At 43.7% G+C, this 21,606-nt stretch overlaps 1 protein-coding gene across 1 annotated transcript in view; it reads right to left on the bottom strand.

Moving 5' to 3' along the window:
• The window catches only part of EEPD1 (endonuclease/exonuclease/phosphatase family domain containing 1), a 178,403-nt gene that overhangs the window by 84,555 nt on the left and 72,242 nt on the right, over nucleotides 1-21,606 (bottom strand). The window contains exon 2 of the mRNA XM_069730223.1: nucleotides 13,584-13,635. Coding sequence (XP_069586324.1) covers nucleotides 13,584-13,635 — 52 coding nt within the window. The remainder of the gene's footprint in view (nucleotides 1-13,583; nucleotides 13,636-21,606) is intronic.

The following is a 21,606-nucleotide window of genomic DNA, read 5'->3' as shown; positions in this document are numbered from 1 at the left end:
GATCCAGGAGGAAACAGGTCCAATACTAGAACATAGACTGGAGGCCAGGATCAAAGCACCAGGTGGAGTTAAATAGAGCAGCACCTAAGGACTTCACCACATCACCTGAGGAAGGAAACTCAGAAGCCGCAGTACCACTCTCCTCCACCAACGGAAGCTCACAGAGAGAATCAGCCGAAGTACCACTTGTGACCACAGGAGGGAGCTCTGCCACAGAATTCACAACAGTACCCCCCCCTTGAGGAGGGGTCACCGAACCCTCACCAGAGCCCCCAGGACGACCAGGATGAGCCATATGAAAGGCACGAACAAGATCCGAAGCATGGACATCAGAGGCAAAGACCCAGGAATTATCTTCCTGAGCATAACCCTTCCACTTAACCAGATACTGGAGTTTCCGTCTTGAAACACGAGAATCCAAAATCTTCTCCACAATATACTCCAACTCCCCCTCCACCAAAACCGGGGCAGGAGGATCAACAGATGGAACCATAGGTGCCACGTATCTCCGCAACAATGACCTATGGAATACGTTATGTATGGAAAAAGAATCTGGAAGGGTCAGACGAAAAGACACAGGATTAAGAACCTCAGAAATCCTATACGGACCAATGAAATGAGGTTTAAACTTAGGAGAGGAAACCTTCATAGGAATATGACGAGAAGATAACCAAACCAAATCCCCAACACGAAGTCGGGGACCCACACAGCGTCTGCGATTAGCGAAACGTTGAGCCTTCTCCTGGGACAAGGTCAAATTGTCCACTACATGAGTCCAAATCTGCTGCAACCTGTCCACCACAGAATCCACACCAGGACAGTCCGAAGACTCAACCTGCCCTGAAGAGAAACGAGGATGGAACCCAGAGTTGCAGAAAAACGGCGAAACCAAGGTAGCCGAGCTGGCCCGATTATTAAGGGCGAACTCAGCCAAAGGCAAAAAGGACACCCAGTCATCCTGATCAGCAGAAACAAAGCATCTCAGATATGTTTCCAAGGTCTGATTGGTTCGTTCGGTCTGGCCATTAGTCTGAGGATGGAAAGCCGAGGAAAAAGACAAGTCAATGCCCATCCTAGCACAAAAGGCTCGCCAAAACCTCGAAACAAACTGGGAACCTCTGTCAGAAACGATATTCTCTGGAATGCCATGTAAACGAACCACATGCTGGAAGAACAATGGCACCAAATCAGAGGAGAAAGGTAATTTAGACCAAGGTACCAAATGGACCATCTTAGAGAAGCGATCACAGACCACCCAAATGACTGACATCTTTTGAGAGACGGGAAGATCTGAAATAAAATCCATAGAGATATGTGTCCAAGGCCTCTTCGGGACCGGCAAGGGCAAAAGCAACCCACTGGCACGAGAACAGCAGGGCTTAGCCCGAGCACAAATCCCACAGGACTGCACAAAAGAACGCACATCCCGTGACAGAGATGGCCACCAAAAGGATCTAGCCACTAACTCACTGGTACCAAAGATTCCAGGATGACCAGCCAACACCGAACAATGAACCTCAGAGATAACTTTATTCGTCCACCTATCAGGGACAAACAGTTTCTCCGCTGGGCAACGATCAGGTTTATTAGCCTGAAATTTTTGCAGCACCCGCCGCAAATCAGGGGAGATGGCAGACACAATTACTCCCTCTTTGAGAATACCCGCCGGCTCAGATAAACCCAGAGAGTCGGGCACAAAACTCCTAGACAGAGCATCCGCCTTCACATTTTTAGAGCCCGGAAGGTACGAAATCACAAAGTCAAAACGGGCAAAAAACAGCGACCAACGAGCCTGTCTAGGATTCAACCGTTTGGCAGACTCGAGATAAGTCAAGTTCTTATGATCAGTCAAGACCACCACGCGATGCTTAGCTCCTTCAAGCCAATGACGCCACTCCTCGAATGCCCACTTCATGGCCAGCAACTCTCGATTGCCAACATCATAATTTCGCTCAGCAGGCGAAAACTTCCTGGAAAAGAAGGCGCATGGTTTCATCACCGAGCAATCAGAACTTCTCTGCGACAAAACCGCCCCTGCTCCAATCTCAGAAGCATCAACCTCGACCTGGAATGGAAGCGAAACATCTGGTTGACACGACACAGGGGCAGAAAAAAAACGACGCTTCAACTCTTGAAAAGCTTCCACAGCAGCAGAAGACCAATTGACCACATCAGCACCCTTCTTGGTCAAATCGGTCAATGGTTTAGCAATACTAGAAAAATTGCAGATGAAGCGATGATAAAAATTAGCAAAGCCCAGGAACTTTTGCAGACTTTTCAGAGATGTCGGCTGAGTCCAATCATGGATGGCTTGGACCTTAACAGGGTCCATCTCGATAGTAGAAGGGGAAAAGATGAACCCCAAAAATGAAACCTTCTGAACACCAAAGAGACACTTTGATCCCTTCACAAACAAAGAATTAGCACGCAGGACCTGAAACACCGTTCTGACCTGCTTCACATGAGACTCCCAATCATCCGAGAAGATCAAAATGTCATCCAAGTACACAATCAGGAATTTATCCAGGTACTCTCGGAAGATGTCATGCATAAAGGACTGAAACACTGATGGAGCATTGGCAAGTCCGAATGGCATTACTAGATACTCAAAATGGCCCTCGGGCGTATTAAATGCAGTTTTCCATTCATCGCCTCGCTTAATACGCACAAGATTATACGCACCACGAAGATCAATCTTGGTGAACCAACTAGCCCCCTTAATCCGAGCAAACAAATCAGATAACAAAGGCAAGGGGTACTTAAATTTAACCGTGATCTTATTTAGAAGGCGGTAATCAATACAAGGTCTCAGCGAACCATCCTTCTTGGCCACAAAAAAGAACCCTGCTCCTAATGGCGACGATGACGGGCGAATATGCCCCTTCTCCAAGGACTCCTTCACATAACTCCGCATAGCGGCGTGCTCAGGCACAGATAAATTAAACAGTCGACCTTTTGGGAATTTACTACCAGGAATCAAATCGATAGCACAATCACAATCCCTATGCGGAGGTAGGGTATCGGACTTGGGCTCATCAAATACATCCTGGTAATCAGACAAGAACTCTGGAACCTCAGAAGGGGTGGATGACGAAATAGACAGAAATGGGACATCACCATGTACCCCCTGACAACCCCAGCTGGACACAGACATGGATTTCCAATCTAATACTGGATTATGGACTTGTTGCCATGGCAACCCCAACACGACCACATCATGCAGATTATGCAACACCAGAAAGCGAATAACCTCCTGATGTGCAGGAGCCATGCACATGGTCAGCTGGATCCAGTACTGAGGCTTATTCTTGGCCAAAGGCGTAGCATCAATTCTTCTCAATGGAATAGGACACTGCAAGGGCTCCAAGAAAAACCCACAACGCCTAGCATACTCCAAGTCCATCAAATTCAGGGCAGCGCCTGAATCCACAAATGCCATGACAGAATAAGATGACAAAGAGCAGATCAAGGTAACGGACAAAAGAAATTTTGACTGTACCGTACCAATGGTGGCAGACCTAGCGAACCGCTTAGTGCGCTTAGGACAATCAGAGATAGCATGAGTGGAATCACCACAGTAGAAACACAGCCCATTCAGACGTCTGTGTTCTTGCCGTTCAACTCTGGTCAAAGTCCTATCGCACTGCATAGGCTCAGGTTTATGCTCAGATAATACCGCCAAATGGTGCACAGATTTACGATCACGCAAGCGTCGACCGATCTGAATGGCCAAAGACATAGACTCATTCAGACCAGCAGGCATAGGAAATCCCACCATGACATCCTTAAGGGCTTCAGAGAGACCCTTTCTGAAAATAGCTGCAAGCGCACCTTCATTCCATTGAGTGAGTACGGACCACTTTCTACATTTCTGACAATATACCTCTATCTCATCCTGACCCTGACAGAGAGCCAGCAAATTTTTCTCTGCCAGATCCACTGAATTAGGTTCATCGTACAGCAATCCGAGCGCCAGGAAAAACGCATCGATATTACTTAATGCAGGATCTCCTGACGCAAGAGAAAATGCCCAGTCCTGAGGGTCGCCACGTAAAAAAGAAATAATGATCCTAACTTGTTGAACTGGGTCACCAGAGGAGCGAGGTTTCAAAGCCAGAAATAGTTTACAATTATTTTTGAAACTCAGAAATTTAGTTCTATCTCCAAAAAACAAATCAGGAATAGGAATTCTTGGTTCTAACATAGAATTCTGAACCACAAAGTCTTGAATATTTTGTACTCTTGCCGTGAGCTGATCCACACATGAAGACAGACCTTTAATGTCCATCGCTACACCTGTGTCCTGAACCACCCAAATGTCTAGGGGAAAAAAAAGGCAAAACACAGTGCAGAGAAAAAAAAATGGTCTCAGAACTTCTTTTTTCCCTCTATTGAGAATCATTAGTACTTGGGGCCTCCAGTACTGTTATGATAAGGTAATTCAGTACCACGATGGACATAGAAGTCAGAGCACATGCAGTGACCTGACAATAACCCAAAAACATAGAACGAGCTCTGAGACGTGGGAACTCTGCTGACCGCAATCCCTAATCCTCTCCAACCACACTAGAGGCAGCCGTGGATTGCGCCTAACGCTCCCTATGCAACTCGGCACAGCCTGAGAAACTAGCTAGCCTGAAGATAGAAAATAAGCCTACCTTGCCTCAGAGAAATACCCCAAAGGAAAAGGCAGCCCCCACATATAATAACTGTGAGTTAAGATGAAAAGACAAACGTAGAGATGAAATAGATTTAGCAAAGTGAGGCCCGACTTTCTGAACAGAGCGAGGATAGGAAAGGTAACTTTGCGGTCAACACAAAACCCTACAAAAAACCACGCAAAGGGGCAAAAAGACCCTCTGTACCGAACTAACGAAAAGCGGAACTTAGCTATGCAGAGCAGCAGGCCACAGGAACGATCCAGGAGGAAACAGGTCCAATACTAGAACATAGACTGGAGGCCAGGATCAAAGCACCAGGTGGAGTTAAATAGAGCAGCACCTAACGACTTCACCACATCACCTGAGGAAGGAAACTCAGAAGCCGCAGTACCACTCTCCTCCACCAACGGAAGCTCACAGAGAGAATCAGCCGAAGTACCACTTGTGACCACAGGAGGGAGCTCTGCCACAGAATTCACAACAGGTGGCCCTGTGATGGAAGCCTGGGCGTGTTTTGCTCAGCGGATCTACTGCTGGGGGTTTTACTACACGTTGAAGGCTTCTAGGTGATGTGGAGAGATGGGTGGGTCCAGTCACCTACATACCCACCCAGAGGGGTATGTCTGAACACCTAAGATGGTTGTGTGTTTGCGGACCTGCGGTGAGGTCACAATCACCTGACTGGCCATGTGATAGGTACCTGGGTGTGGTTACAACTATGTAATGGAGGTGTGTTTGGCAAATGTGTGTGAGTGTTTTGGAGTCAAGTCAGTGTGGACAGATTTCCATCTGTCCAGGCTGGAAACTACAGAGTGGTCTGTGTGCAGTGAAAGAGAAGTGTTCCGGTGTGTGTGGCTCCAGACCAAAACCTGCTTGCTGGACATCACACAGCCTGGGAAGCAGTGCTGGCTAGTCTGAGCCAGAGGAAGGAGGTCTGTGAGATACCTCCGGAGTGGACGGTCTGAGAACCGTGAGTGATACTGACCGGGGTCAGTGAGAAACTGTGTTTATGATATAGAGCGAAATGTGTAACGGACTGTGTACTGGCTGCTGCATACTACTTGGTTCCTGAGGAGCGGTTTATGCTCCTTACTAATAAACCGAATGGACTTTTTTAACCCTGAGTGTCCCAGCGTATGCCCCAGTGACCAGCAAAGCAAGTAATCCATGTCCACAGATAGTGTGCGACATTACAATACATATAAACTTTTTCTTCGCTCATGGTTACTGGTCGGGGTATGTAAACTTTTGAGCACTACTGTATATGTGTGTGTATATATATATATATATATATATATATATACATATACACACACTGCTCAAAAAAAATAAAGGGATGAAGGGAACACTAAAATCCCACATCCTAGATATCACTGAATGAAATATTCCAGTTGTAAGTCTTTATTCATTACATAGTGGAATGTGTTGAGAACAATAAAACCTAAAAATAATTAACGTAAATCACAACTAATATCCAACGGAGGTCTGGAGTTGGAATGATGCTCAAAATCAAAGTGGAAAATTATTTTACAGGCTGATTCAACTTCAGTGGAAATGCCTCAAGACAAGGAAATGATGCTCAATAGTGTGTGTGGCCTCCACGTGCCTATATGAACCCCCTACAACGCCTGGGCATGCTCCTGATGAGGCGGCGGATGGTCTCCTGAGTAGTGATGAGCAAGTATACTCGTTGCTCAGGTTTTCCGGAGCACGCTTGGGTGACCTCCGAGTATTTGTGACTACTCAGAAATTTAGTTTTCATAGCGGCAGCTAAATGATTTACAGCTACTAGCCTGCTTGATTACATGTGGGGATTCCCAAGCAACCAGGCAACTCCCACATGTACTCAGCCTGGCTAGTAGCTGTAAATCATTCAGCTGCCGCGATGAAAACTAAATCTCCGAACTCTAACAAATACTCGGAGACCATCCAAGTGTGCTCGGGAAAACCCGAGCAATGAGTACACTCGCTCATCACTACTCCTGAGGGATCTCCTCCCAGACCTGGACTAAGGCATCCGGCAGCTCCTGGACAGTCTGTGGTGCAACGTGACGTTGGTAGATGATGCAAGACATTATGTCCCAGATGTGTTCAATCGGATTCAGGTCTGGGGAATGGGCGGGCCAGTCCATAGCTTCAATGCCTTCATCTTGCAGGAACTGCTGACACACTCCAGCCACATGAGGTCTGCCATTTTCCTGCATTAGGAGGAATCCAGGGCCAACCGCACCAGCACATGGTATCACAAGGGGTCTGAGGATCTCATCTCGGTACCTAATGGCAGTCAGGCTACCTTTGGCGAGCACATGGAGGGCTGTGTGGCCCTCCAAAGAAATGCCACCCCACACCATTACTGACCCACTGCCAAACCAGTCATGCTGAAGGATGTTGCAGGCAGCAAATCGCTCTCCACAGTGTCTCCAGACTCTGTCACGTCTGTCACATGTGCTCAGTGTGAACCTGCTTTCATCTGTGAAAAGCACAGGGTGCCAGTGGCGAATTTGCCAATCCTGGTGTGCTGTGGCAAATGCCAAGAGTTCTGCACAGTGTTGGGCTGTGAGCACAACCCCCATCTGTGGACATCGGGCACTCAGACCATCCTCATCGAGTCGGTTTCTAACTGTGCAGACACATGCACATTTGTGGCCGGCTGGAGGTCATTTTGCAGGGCTCTGGCAGTGCTCCTCCTGTTCCTCCTTGCACAAAGGCTGAAGTAGTGGTCCTGCTGCTGGGTTGTTGCCCTCCTATGGCCTCCTCCACTTCTCCTGGTGTACTGCCCTGTCTCCTTGTAGAGCCTCCAGCCTCTGGACACTATACTGACAGAAAAAGCAAACCTTCTTGCCACAGCTCGCATTGATGTGCCATCCTGGATGAGCTGCACTACCTGAGCCACTTGTGTGGGTTGTAGAGTCCGTATCATGCTACCATGAGTGTGAAAGCACAACCAACATTCAAAAGTGACCAAAACATCAGCCAGAAAGCATTGGTACTGAGATGTGGTCTGTGGTCCCCACCTGCAGAACCACTCCTTTATTGAGTGTGTCTTGATAATTGCCAATTATTTCCATCTGTTGTCTATTCCATTTGCACAACAGCATGTGAAATTGATTGTCAAACACTGTTGCTTCCTAAGTGGACAGTTTGATTTCACAGAAGTTTGATTTACTTGGAGTAATATTCTGTTTATGTGTTCCCTTTATTTTTTTGAGCAGTGTTTATATATAATGTTGGAAATGTTTTAATTAACACTAATTGCAAAATTTTTTGATACTTCATATTGTATGCCCTGGAGCAGGTTGGAAAATTGAAATTCCTGAGGGGCCAGCCACATGACTGTTGTGAAGGGCCGAACCAATAGGTTAAAATTATTTCTGCTCAATATTACTATTAACATATTAATTATAATTATTTTATATTATTATTAATTGAATGACTGAATATAGAGAAGAATTAAGTATGCAGGTATACTGTATGAGCCCGCACACAGACGCCCTATTTACAGTAGGAGCCCACACATAACTCCCTATACAGCGCAAGAGCCCACACAGCATTCTATATATAGTATGAGCCTTTTATATACAGTATGAGCCCCCAACTAGACTCCCTTGTACACTATGAGCCTCATGTAGCCTTCCATGTACAGAATGTGTCCCACGTAGCCTCTGATATACAGCATTTGCCCCACATAGGCTCTGATATACAGTATGATTCCCACACAGCTCCCTATGCACAGAATAAGCCCCATATAGCCTCGTATAGAGCATATGCCCATACAACCTGCTGGCTCACACACTGATTGATTGAAGATGTAGTCAGCGGCACGTCCTCCACCAATGTATTCACAGCTGTCTGCATCCACAGAATGTGGAGAACGGTGACAGCGAGCAGGGGATGGAAGACAGGCGTGAGGGCATGGCACAGCCCGCGGGCCACTGTTTCAGTTCTTCTTCTGTCTTCATCCATGGGCCGGACTGGAACAGCCAGATGTGGCTCGCGGGCCACACTTTGCCCAGGTATGCACTGAAGCATTGAAATGGTTGCAACAGTGTAGCTTACCATATCTTTATATTGGGGTTTATTATTATTATTATTTATTTATATAGCACCATTGATTCCATGGTGCTGTACATGAGAAGGGGTTACATACAAGTTTCTAATTTTATGTAGAAAACAGAATATTCCTTGTGTAGTGAAAAATTAAAAACTTTGAATATAAATGTTTGCATTCCGTTACAGCAGGCAAAGATATTGAAAATTGTGAAAAAATCGGAAAAGGTAATGAACTGATGTTGAGCTGTTAAAGGGGTTTTATACATTCAGGATAGTGGACCCTTAACACTATGAAATAGCAGAAGTAAATACAGCAGGTACTCACCGTCTCCGGATCCAGCACCGGACGCATTTGTGCCTCTACTCTGGTCTTAGTGTTTTGGTTTCATCTGAGTGAGATCGACAGCGTGTATCACCACTGTAGCCGATCACTGAGCTTTCCAGCTTGTGCCATCTGGATCAGCATAGCTACTGAGCTCAGTGATTGTCTGCAGCAGTGATGCGCACTGTTGATGTGAAGTCACCGTTGCAGCAATAACACAGCAGCGGTGAGGATCCAGTGTTGGACCTGGTGAGGGTGAATACCTGCTCTCTTTGTTATTTTTGGTATTAAACAGCATTTGGGTTTACTTTTTGGAAAATGGAAAATCTACAGTATGTACACGGTCATACATGGGCAGCTAAGGGACTTTATTTATAATAGGCAATAAGGCATCTATTTTTTTCGATTCCCCTGCACATATTCCGCTCAGGCGCGTTCCAAATAGGGAGAAAGGAAAAAGCATTGCATATGTTGAAACCCAACATGACCACTGACATCCATGGGAAGTCAGCACAGCGCTATGCACTACAAACTGATTCTATCACAAGATTGATAATGACCCCATTCATTTTGCCATTTGTCACATTGATCATTGATTCATTAAAGGTCTTTCTTTCCTAAAAGAAAGTAGGTGTCCAAAAAGGTCACTCCCTTTTATTTTCTACAAATAAACTTGCTACATGCTACAAGCCTACAACCTGCAGTAACCACCGATTGACCAAACCGCTGCACGGCCAGCTCTACCCTCACCTACTGTATTCTCACCCATCCCTTGTAGATTGTGAGCCCTTCGCGGGCAGGGTCATCTCTCCTCCTGTACCAGTTGTGACTTGTATTGTTCAAGATAATTGTACTTGTTTTATTATGTATACCCCTCCTCAGATGTAAAGCGCCATGGAATAAATGGCGCTATAATAATAAATAATAATAATACATAAAAATCAGTGATTTCAGAACCTGATATGTTTACAGTGGACTTTTACTAACAAGAAGCTATGTGACCCCAACAATGAGGTTTTATTCATGGGGTCTATTGAGCCGATAATGTATTTTAACAAGGATATGCCACTAAAGCAACCGAACCAACACAAAGACCAGCCGATGTGTCACTTCTTATTAACAGCACTGTATCATTTCCTATCTGCATAGTGACAACCACAAGTAATAGCTCAACGTCCACATCCTGCACATATTTTAAATGTAAAAAAGTGCAGTGGGAGAAAAACATGGGATGTCTGTTTTAGGTTTCCAGAGTAAAATGTAAATCCATCATGATGCACTATACTGTGTGTGCAACGCAGCTGGATAACATGATATCTGCTGGCGGGACACATTATGATTTGGCTCATTGTGCAAATCCTTCAGGCTATGGTCACACATTCAGAATTTAGTCAGTATTTTCCATCAGTATTTGTAAGCCAAAACCAGGAGTGGAACAATCAGAGGAGACGTATAATAGAAACACGTCACCACCACTTCTGCATTTATCACCCACTCCTGGTTTTGGCTACAAATACTGATGGAAAATACTGACCAAATACTCAACGTGTGCACATGGCCTTGCAATTTGGAATATTCTGTTTAAAGTCATCAGTGCTGCATCAAAATCCATTCTTTTACCTTTACATTAATAAATTAGAATTGAATAGTATATTATCATTTGTTTGGATCATATACACTTTATGGCTAAAAAGTATACATTGACCTGGTATTTAGACTAAGACTAGACAATCCTTATGTAAAAAAATGCTTTACCAGTACATAATAAACAGTTCTCAAACGTTCTAAAATTATGTTTATTCACATCTGTTTAACTTTGTAGTATAGAAACAGAAATGTTTCCATTTACTAGGGCAGAAAACGATGACAGCTGCCGCTCTGTATTCTCAGAGCAGTGACTGAACTCACACCGGCACCGTCCCCATGACTGATACCGTAACACTGCCAAGGGAATAAAGTTAATTTTCTTCCTGCAGCGTTCTGCTAAGTGCGGCCGCAGGGCAGGTTAGTAAGGCCTTTTTCACACTTCAGTCTTTTTGCGTCAGTTTGAAACCGCCATTTTCGTCAAATAGCGGATCCGCCATTTTTTTGGCAGATCCGCTATTTTCCCATAGACTTGCACTAGCGACGGATTGTGGCGGATGGTCGTCCGTTCCATCCGCCATGTGACGGATCCGTCGAAATTTGGCGGACGTCGTCTAGACATTGACGGACATTGCAACATTTTTTGTCTGCGTCGAAATGGCGGTTCGCGACAAATCCGTCGCGTCCGCCATTTCCTAGAATGGCCGCCTATGGGAGATGGATCCATCGCGACCGTCATTTGGCGGATCCGTCACCCCAATCCGCTTTTTCAATTGAGCATGCTCCAAAAAGTAAATACTTTTCCCAGATACACGGATGCATCAAAAAAAGGGATCCGTTTGAACAGTTTTCTCAACAATTTTGACGGATCCGTCGAGATGTCGGAGCAGTCTGACGCCAAACAACTGAAGTGTGAAAGAAGCCTAACACTATTAACCTGCGGATTAAACCCATATCTGCAGGTTAATGCAGATTTTTTCTGGTGACAGGTTCCCTTTAAAATACAAAAAAGTGGCCAAAGAAGTGGCACAAAGTCAACCAAGAGGCAGTAAAAGTTTTACAAAAATGCAAAACTGTGTGATTAACTTGTCACATTTTTTAGACTGCCTAAATACAGTATTTTACATAATTAGCAAACCTTCCCCATGTGCTGTCCCCAGACATCCTGGTTAATTTATACTAAATGAAAGTGATTTGTGCCTTATAACCACTGTCATTTCTGACAAGCTTTGTAGTCTTCTGCTTTCAGAACACATCATGCGATCTTAATAACAGTCAATTATAAGTACGAATGTAATATGAGAATGGCATAATTACTGTCAGCTGATATTACAGAAATTTCTGGAGTCATCTCCTATAATATCCAAGGAATTAGGGCATATTTATAACATACAAACAGGGCCGGCTCCAGGTTTCTGAGGGCCCCGGGCGAAAGAGTCTCAGTGGGCCCCCCCCCTCTAACACATACCATGATTCATAATGCACAGATACAGGAGAGAAATATAGCACAGCCACGTAGCATATAGCACAGCCACGTAGCATATAGCACAGCCCACGTAGCATATAGCACAGCCCACGTAGCATATAGCACAGCCACGTAGTGTATAACAGCCCACATAGTATATAGCACAGCCACGTAGTGTATAACAGACCACATAGCATATAACACAACCCACGTAGTATATAGCACAGCCACGTAGTATATAGCAAAGCCCACGTAGTGTATAACAGCCCACGTAGTATATAGCACAGCCACATAGTATATAGCAAAGCCCACGTAGTGTATAACAGCCCACGTAGTATATAGTACAGCCCATGTAGTGTATAACAGCCCACGTAGTGTATAACAGCCCACATAGCGTATAACACAGCCCACAAAGTATATAGCACAGCCACGTAGTATATAGCACAGCCACGTAGTATATAAATAGCACAGCCACATAGTGTATAGCACAGCCCACATTGTGTATAGCACAGCCCACGTAGTGTATAGCACAGCCCACGTAGTGTATAGCACAGCCCACGTAGTGTATAGCACAGCCCACGTAGTGCATAGCACAGCCCACGTAGTGCATAGCACAGCCCACGTAGTGCATAGCACAGCCCACAAAGTATATAGCACAGCCACGTAGTATATAGATAGCACAGCCACGTAGTGTATAGCAGAGCCACGTAGTGTATAGCACAGCCCACATAGTGTACAGCACAGCCCACGGAGTATATAACACATCCATATAGTATATAGCACAGCCAGTCATGTAGTATATAGTCTATAAGTCCCACCCACACCCAGCATCACTCAGATGCCATACTGTAGGTCTGTGGTGGCCCCGTACAGTCGCACCTTGTCCTCTCCCAGGCTGCATCCCCCGCAATGCTTTGGGACCAGCCTGGAACTTGGAAGGAAGACTCACTGCTTTCACCCTCACTCACATTGTACAGGGACGGCCCGGGTGCACCGTTCACTGACTGCTGGCTGCTCGTGCTTGTCATCGTCTTCCTGCTTGGCGCTGGACCTGGCTGGACAGTGGACGATCGCTGAGCGCCTGAGCTCACCTGGAAGTGACGACACAGACGACCGCCGGCCCGGAAGTGACTCTTCATATCCATGGTGACGGTGTGGTGAGTATTCCAGCACCTGCGCAGCGAAACTCAGTCACAGAGAGAGCTCTGTGCCACGCCTGCTGCCAGGGATGGCTCCGCCTCCGAGTCCTGGCTGGGAGACGGAGATCACGGAGCTCAGCTGATCTTTTAATACACACACAGCACAGCCGGATGTAGTCTGGCTGCGGGGGCCCCCCGTCTCCAGGTCATCAGTGTAGTACCGTCCGTGTCTGTACTGCTACTACCTTAAATGGGCCCCCCCGTCTCGCCAGGGCCCCGGCACTTGCCCGGGTACGCCGGGTGCTGACGCCGGCCCTGCATACAAATATAATATAAATCATCAGTACAAAAATATCAGTTACCTTTTCCAGAGCGTCTTTATCTGTCAGCTCCTGAACAGCTACAAGCTTGATGCTGAGGATGAAATGAAAGATTAATAAGTAATGGATATAGAGAGTGGTCTATAAAATAGCAGCATAACCCTAACTGTCAACTAGGGCGGGTTGTCCATAGTTAGGAAAAAAGGGTCAGCGTCTGTTTCTAGAAACAAAGCCAGTTCCAAATAAGAATAGTAAAGCTATCCCAATAGTAAGGGTTTGAAGTAGAGTATTTGTTAGAGCTATAGCACATTTTGCACCAGTTATTCATTTATTTTACTCGCTTACATAGCACCATTAATTCCACAGCGCTTTACGGACCTTTTTGGCATTGACCCCAAACAGGCTCAGAATCTAGATTCCCTATCAGTATGGCTTTGGAATGTGGGAGGAAACTGGAGAACCTGGAGGAAACCCACGCAAACACGGGGAGAACATACAAACTCCTTGTAGATGTTGTCCTTCGTTGGATTTGAACCCAGAACCCCAGCGCTGCAATGCTAACCACTGAGCCAATATCTGTCCATGGAGTGGATTGGCACCATTCACTTTTTCATCAACATTCTGTTAAATATTTTAACACCTTTGTATACCTTTGTAAATACATTTATTTCATGTGTATCTTTCTAGCACAATTTTTCCACTTCCCAGGACCTTTTTGCTCTCTAGACAAAGGCTGGAAAATATTGCACTAGACTAGACTATGCTCACAGTGCTTAGAAGAAGGGAGAGTATAGCACAAATCAGAGTGTACATACAGTAGTCTAAGAAGCTGGAAACCATTGTACAGAAATGAAATGGACTTGGGATAAGGAAACTCTATTAGAACGATTGGAAAGCTGGCCACTGGGTATTTTACCAAATGTGGACCACTCAACATGTTAAAACATCAGGCTGGTCAACATATGATGATACAATGGCGTAAAACATCATGTCAGGGGCAGAAGCTGCGCAAAGATCAAGCACCCGCAGGATGAGGGAGCCAGCTGAGACCGCCGACTCCCCATAGAGGAAGCAGAGATGGTTTATTACCATCTCTGTCTTCCTGACTGTTGTATACGCAGTGCTGGGTATACAATTCAGGCAGCAATAACAGCTCTTACTGTCCCAGAAATAATGTGATCAATGGGTGCCAGCGGGAAGGATGAGTTTCTGGGTCTTAGCATATCCAGATCAGCTCGGCAATACAAACAGGAGGCTGAGTTCATCCTGAAACTAAGTCTGATATACCAGCCCTAGTTGCAGAGGAAATTAGTAATAATAAAAAAGTAATTAAGTGTTGAAATGCTATCCTAAAGCTCTTTATGTCCATATAGGGGGAGGGGAATTACGTGTAAAATAAAGGAAAAAAATACATAGATAAGAAAGCATAGAAAAAAAATAAAACAAAATGAATAAAGAAAGTCATTACCAGTCTACAAAGCCAAGATGTTGATTTAGCCACAATTTTTTCATTTTCACAACAGGGGATAAGGGTAAATGGACCCCACAATTTATTACGCAATTCCTCATGAGAACACTAATACCGCATGTGTGAGGTGAGAAATCACTGCTTGGTCACCCGGTAGGGCTCAAAATGACAGCAGTGCCATTTGACTGCATTAAATTATAGATGCCAAGCTGAAGGTGCAGAGCCCTTGAGGAGCCAAAGCAGCAAACAAATAAAGGTACACTATTAAGGAAACTATACCCATCAAGGAATTCATCCAGGGGGGTAGTGACCATTTTTAATACATGGGACTTTTACAGAATGTTATAATGTTGGCCATTGACAATGAAAAATTATTTTTTTTTTATGCTAAAATAACCTCATATATGGTGGTACACTTCTGTATTGGCATAGGGAGAGGCTGAAACTGTTGATAGACACCATTTACAGAGCGTCTGAGGTGACAGAATAGCAGAAAAAAAACAAAAGTAACCCCATTTTGGAATTTACACCCCTCAGGATCTAGTCCCGATCTAGTCACTATTTTAATTCCACACACGTTATTCAGAAATAAATACGCAATTGGTGATGAAGTGTGAAAATCGCAAATATGCCAACATAGTGCGGATTACACTGTGCTCAGCTTGTGCTTCTACAAACATGAACGCCATACATTTTAATTGTTATTTTGTTCTGTTCCCTACAGCAATGCCACACATATGGTTGGTGACTGTGCTGCGGACACTGTGTGGCTCAGAAGGTAGTGCAGGCGTTTGGCTTTGGGAGCACGGAGTTTCCTGGATTGGTGTTTGACTACCATGCTGTTTGTCTAGAGCTTATGAGCTACTAGCTGCTATTTGTAAACTCCCTATTTTGCCATTCTCAAAGCCATGCAAAGGGAACTATAACTTTTTTATTGTTTCACCGACACCGCATGAAGCATTATTTTTTTGTGAGACGAGTTGACGTTTCAATGATGCTATTTTGGTGTACGTACAATTTTTGAATATATTTTTATGCCATTTTTTTCTGTGGCAGTATGATGAAAAAAACATTTTGGCATGTGTTTCTATTAAATCGTGTTCACTATAGGTTAATTAATGTGACAGATTTACAGATCAGGCCATTATGGATGAAGTGATAGACAATTATTTGTATTAGTTTCTAAACTTTTTTTTCTACAGAAAACTTGTGTTTTTAATGACAAACTTTCTTTTGTTACTTTTCACACCTTTGTATTTTTTTTTACAGATTTTACTGTTTTATTTAGTCCTATCATGGGACTTGACCATTTACTTTTCAGATTGCTAATGAAGTACACCACATACCTTATGTATTGCAGGATATTAGAACTGTCAGACTAACCCATGACCACCGAACAGAAACTTGCACCTCCCCACCCAAGTCCATGACTTGGTCTTCAACTGCCATGGTGATCATGGGGTGCTGATGAGGTGAAAAGGGGAGCCTCTTACCTCCATCATTCATCTAGATGAACAAGATGGGGTGTGACTTAGCCTGCCCGGCAATTTCATCAAAATTTACGCCAATCTTGACTGGGGCAACATTTCTGGCAGAGGTGCAAAGAACTTGTATGATGTGTCTAATTAATTAATGGTGTGTGCATCCTACTGCAGAAGTGTCTTAATTAAGAATGGTGTACAAAAGGCTAGTCTTAATGAATTGGGTATACAATTATGGAATCATCTCTATCGCAAAGTACATGAACTTCACTCCATTCATGATCCTGAGCAGCAACCGATGGTCATCCTGTTCAAAGAGTTGAATATAAAAGTTGTCCGTTCAATGTGGCTCTTGACAGCGCACTAGCAGAATAATAAATTAACAACAAACAGGCGTAAGGACATGATAATACTTATAACACAAACAGAACGCCCAAACATGAGGAAAACAAGGGTTAAGTGCAGATTAAAATCATATACATAACATACCACATGATAACGTAACCACAACCTGCATGAGCCAAATAAATCCAGTCTAAGTTGTTTTCCAAGTTCCATGCAGCAATGTAATGTGTGTACTGTACAGCCCCAGAGCACATGTACGGCTCTGGATCATCTGCATACACTATAAACCATTGTTTAAAATACATAAGATTTGTTTTAGGACTTTTTAACAGTAAAATTAGTTTTGCTGTAAATCAGTTTCCTTTCTTTTCTCTAATATGGAACATATAAGCAGAGAATGCATGTCTCCCTGGGGACTGGTTTTCCCAGAATTACTCTCTTACCAATAACTGAAGAAATTACAGGCCTCCACACTAAACAAATGGAATATTTTCATGTTAGTGACATTGCTCAATTCTATTTTTCGGAGGAACTGTAAAGTTGTGAAATTGCTAAAGCTCTTAACTGAAAAATGTCTAATGTTTCTGAGATGGTCAATGACCATGTAGCTTAGCTCGGCATAGTGTTAGACAGACCATTCTACTAAGCCATGAAGGGAAGTGTTCAATTGTCAGCATTTCTTATAATAAAACTAGAATAGGGATCAAATGTTATTTCAGTAGCTCCTCTCTAAGGTATTGATGTCTTAGCAAAATGCAATGTAACAGATGGGAGCAAACAAATGTTGCAGGGCTTGAATAATGCAACAGTGGCATCAGACAGTGACTTTGCATTGCGTCAAGTACATTGCGTTAAACGGATCCGTTAAACGCATGTACAGAAAAAGAGCCAAATTTGTCGAAAAATCGGCTTCACGTTAACGCTTGCGTTAACGCACGTGACTGCGTTTTTGTCATTTGGATGTCCGTTCGAGAAGTATCCGTTTGTCACTGTCAATAAAGTTCTTCTTTTTTTCTCCTTTTGTCAGCGTCGGTTGTGGGTGCATACACATCACATTCTCCATTTTGGAAGCATCGAGTGAACTTCTGCTAGCAAGATGTTTGTGTCTGAGCTCGTTAGATTTCGCTTGATGCAGTTGCGACGTCGGCAGAGAAAGCACAGTTCTCAAAGGAGATATTGGATCCACGAAGTGAATTTCTTACGGAATACATATGGTGCCTTTCACACCCTGTATGTTCAGCTTCGGGATCATCCCTTCAAATTCCAACGTTATTAAAACGTATGGTTCTATTTGGAAATTTTTCCTGATTTGCATCTGGCTGCGTTTGCAATAGCCTTCTATGGCAGAATTAACGCTTCCGTTAGTCTTGCGTTAGCTTGGCCGGACCCGAAAACGCTGCAAGCCGCGTTCCAAGGTCCATCAGAAAAAAACGTTATGTGACAAACGCATGCCAATTTTGGCATGCGTCACGATGCGTCAGAGAATGCAAGTCTATGGCTGCGTTAGTATGTCCGTTATATTGCGTTTTCACTGCTTAAAAACGTGTCCGTTAGACGGACTCACCTAGCGCAATGTGAACCTAGCCTTAGAGAAATGGGGCCCAGATTCAGTGCCTTGAGAAAGTATTTGGCCCTGGAACTTTTGAACCTTTTCCCACATATCATGCTTCAAACATAAAAGATACCAAATGTAAATTTTTGGTGAAGAATCAACAACAAGTGGAACACAATTCTAAAGCTGAACGAAATTTATTGGTTATTTTAAATTTTTGTGGAAATTCAAAAACTGAAAAGTGGGGCGTGCAATATTATTCGGCCCCTTTAACTTAATACTTTGTTGCGCCACCTTTTGCTGCGATTAAAGCTGCAAGTCGCTTGGGGTATGTCTCTATCAGTTTTGTACATCGAGAGACTGAAATTCTTGCCCATTCTTCCTTGGCAAACAGCTCGAGCTCAGTGAGGTTTGATGGAGATCTTTTGTGAACAGCAGTTTTCAGCTCTTTCCACAGATTCTCGATTGGATTGAGGTCTGGACTTTGACTTGGCCATTCTAACACCTGGATACGTTTATTTGTGAACCATTCCATTGCAGATTTTGGTTTATGTTTGGGATCTTTGTCTTGTTGGAAGACAAATCTCCGTCCCAGTCTCAAGTCTTTTGCAAACTCCAACAGGTTTTCTTCAAGAATGATCCTATATTTGGCTCCATCCATTTTCCCATCAATTTTAACCATATTCCCTGTCCCTGCTGAAAAAAAAGCAGGCCCAAACTATGATGCGGCCACCACCATGTTTGACACTGGGGATGCTGTGTTCAGGGTGATGAGCTGTGTTGCCTTTATGCCAAACATAAAGTTTGATTTTGGTTTCATCTGACCAGAGCACCTTCTTCCACATGTTTGGTGTGTCTCCCAGGTGGCTTGTTGCAAACTTTAAACTACACTTTTTATGGATACCTTTGAGAAATGGCTTTCTTTTTGCCACTCTTCCATAAAGGCCAGATTTGTGCAGTGCACAACTGATTGTTGTCCTATGGACAGACTGTCTCACCACAGCTGTAGATCTCTGCAGTTCATCCAGAGTGATCATGGGCCTTTTGGCTGCATCTCTGATCAGTCTTCTCCTTGTTTGAGATGAAAGTTTAGAGGGACAGCCGGGTCTTGGTAGATTTGCAGTGGTATGATACTCCTTCCATTTCAATATGATTGCTTGCACGGTGCTCCTTGGGATGTTTAAAGTCTTAGAAATCATTTTGTATCCAAATCCGGCTTTAATCTTCTCCACAACGGTATCACAGACCTGCCTGTTGTGTTCCTCGGTCTTCATGATGCCCTCTGTGCTTCAAACAGAACCCTGAGACTATCACAGAGCAGGTGCATATATACGGAGACTTGAATACACACAGGTGGATTATATTTATCATCAGGCATTTAGGACAACATTTGATCATTCAGAGATCCACAATGAACTTCTGGAATGAGTTTGCTGCACTGAAAGTAAATGGGCCAAATAATATTGCACGCCCCACTTTTCAGTTTTTGAATTTCCGCAAAAATTTAAAATAACCAATAAATTTAATTCAACTTCACAACTGTGTTCCACTTGTTGATTCTTCACCAAAAATTTACATTTGGTATCTTTATGCTTGAAGCATGTTATGTGGGAAAAGGTTGAAAAGTTCCATGGGGCCGAATACTTTCGCAAGGCACTGTACATCAAAACTGGTGTTTTTCATGCAGGTTTTGATGAGGACATGGTCTAGAGTCAGATGCTTCTGATTCATGGAGAGGAATACCCTCACTTCACACACAGATTGGGGACTATAGCATGCTCTATTGTTTTCTTTTATTCATTTATAAATTTTGAACACGTCTGAGCATAAAATATTGTTTATTGGACAACTTTAAAGTGTAACTGTGGTTTTATGAGAATTTGCAGCAGAATGTCATTGTCTGAGCCTTGCTCCTCCCCATCTCCTCCATAGAAGACAGTTGCTGCTTATAAGATTCTATCTCAATAATGTGAGAATATGTAGTAATTAAATAAAGATTTTGCAGAATTTACTCAAGATCAAAACATCAATCCAGGAGGAGAAAGAAACGGATTTGCACAGCCCCATGCGGGAAGTAAGCGGATCAATGCATTTCTATGGGTGCAGAATCGCTGCGATTCTGCACAAAGAAGTGACATGGTCCTTCTTTTTTTTCCGCAGCAATTCTGCGCGTTTTTTTTTTTGGGATTTTCCGCATCACGTGCACTGCGGTTTTTGTTTTCCATAGGGTAACATTGTACTGTACCCTGCATGGAAAACAGCTGCGGACCCGCAGCGGCAAAATCGCGGTGGTTCCGTAGTTAAAACCGCATAGTGTGAACATACCCTTAGGGTATTAATACCTCTGCCAATTATAGTGAACAATAAAGTTTTGTCCTGTTTCAGGGGGGGCGGTAGATGCTCCAGAGAAGTGAGTGCAGCACTCCTCTCCAGTGAAACATCACATAAAGTGAATTAAAAATAAAACTTCCAGGGATTAACAGGATAGGGAGTGTAGAACATTTTATAATAAAACCAATTACAAAGGTGATTAGGGTGTAAAAATATTTAGAAAGGACATTTTAGGAACTGGGCCAACTCTTTTTTATATGAATTATTTGAATTAAGTAACTATCTCTAGACAAGCAATTGTTGCATTCCTTTCACTCATTTTTTGTGTACTTTATTCATAGTACTCTTTACCCCAGGGTCTAATACAGTACTTCCACTAGAATATACCTATATACCGCTTCAACCTTCAGGTTTTCTTGAATATCGGTACGCTTTGTTTAGCAATGGTAACTCGGTTCCTTGCTCCTCTTACTTTATTCATAGATTTACCGTAACTTTTTAAACCTCTGCAACATTTGCAAACTATGTAATTTTATATTGCCACTGTAAATACTTCTATTGCATCTTATTTATTGCAGCTAAGGGGATAATTCCTCCACTTCAAACTAATTCACCTTCATGCAACCTGAAGAAATGAGTCATAGAATACAGGATCCCGTCATCTGCATATATAAATATTCAACCACTCAAGGTGTCTTTAGGAATACTACTGTACTATGGAACAGGATGCGATTTCCTACATTTCTGTACATCACTGCATCAGTATCAGTTTGTGCTCCTCTCTGTGCAAAAAAACAGCCGAGAGGTGCTACTGCGCAGGCACGGGTGGCGCTATCTTGGAGGAGGAATTTTTTTCTCTTGTCCAGGAAGATGTCGCCGTCAGCGCAT

Source organism: Ranitomeya imitator, chromosome 6 (genome assembly GCF_032444005.1).
Source record: "Ranitomeya imitator isolate aRanImi1 chromosome 6, aRanImi1.pri, whole genome shotgun sequence".
NCBI lineage: Eukaryota > Metazoa > Chordata > Amphibia > Anura > Dendrobatidae > Ranitomeya > Ranitomeya imitator.
Note: the sequence above shows the minus strand (reverse complement) of the source record. Positions and strands in the feature narration are given on the sequence as shown.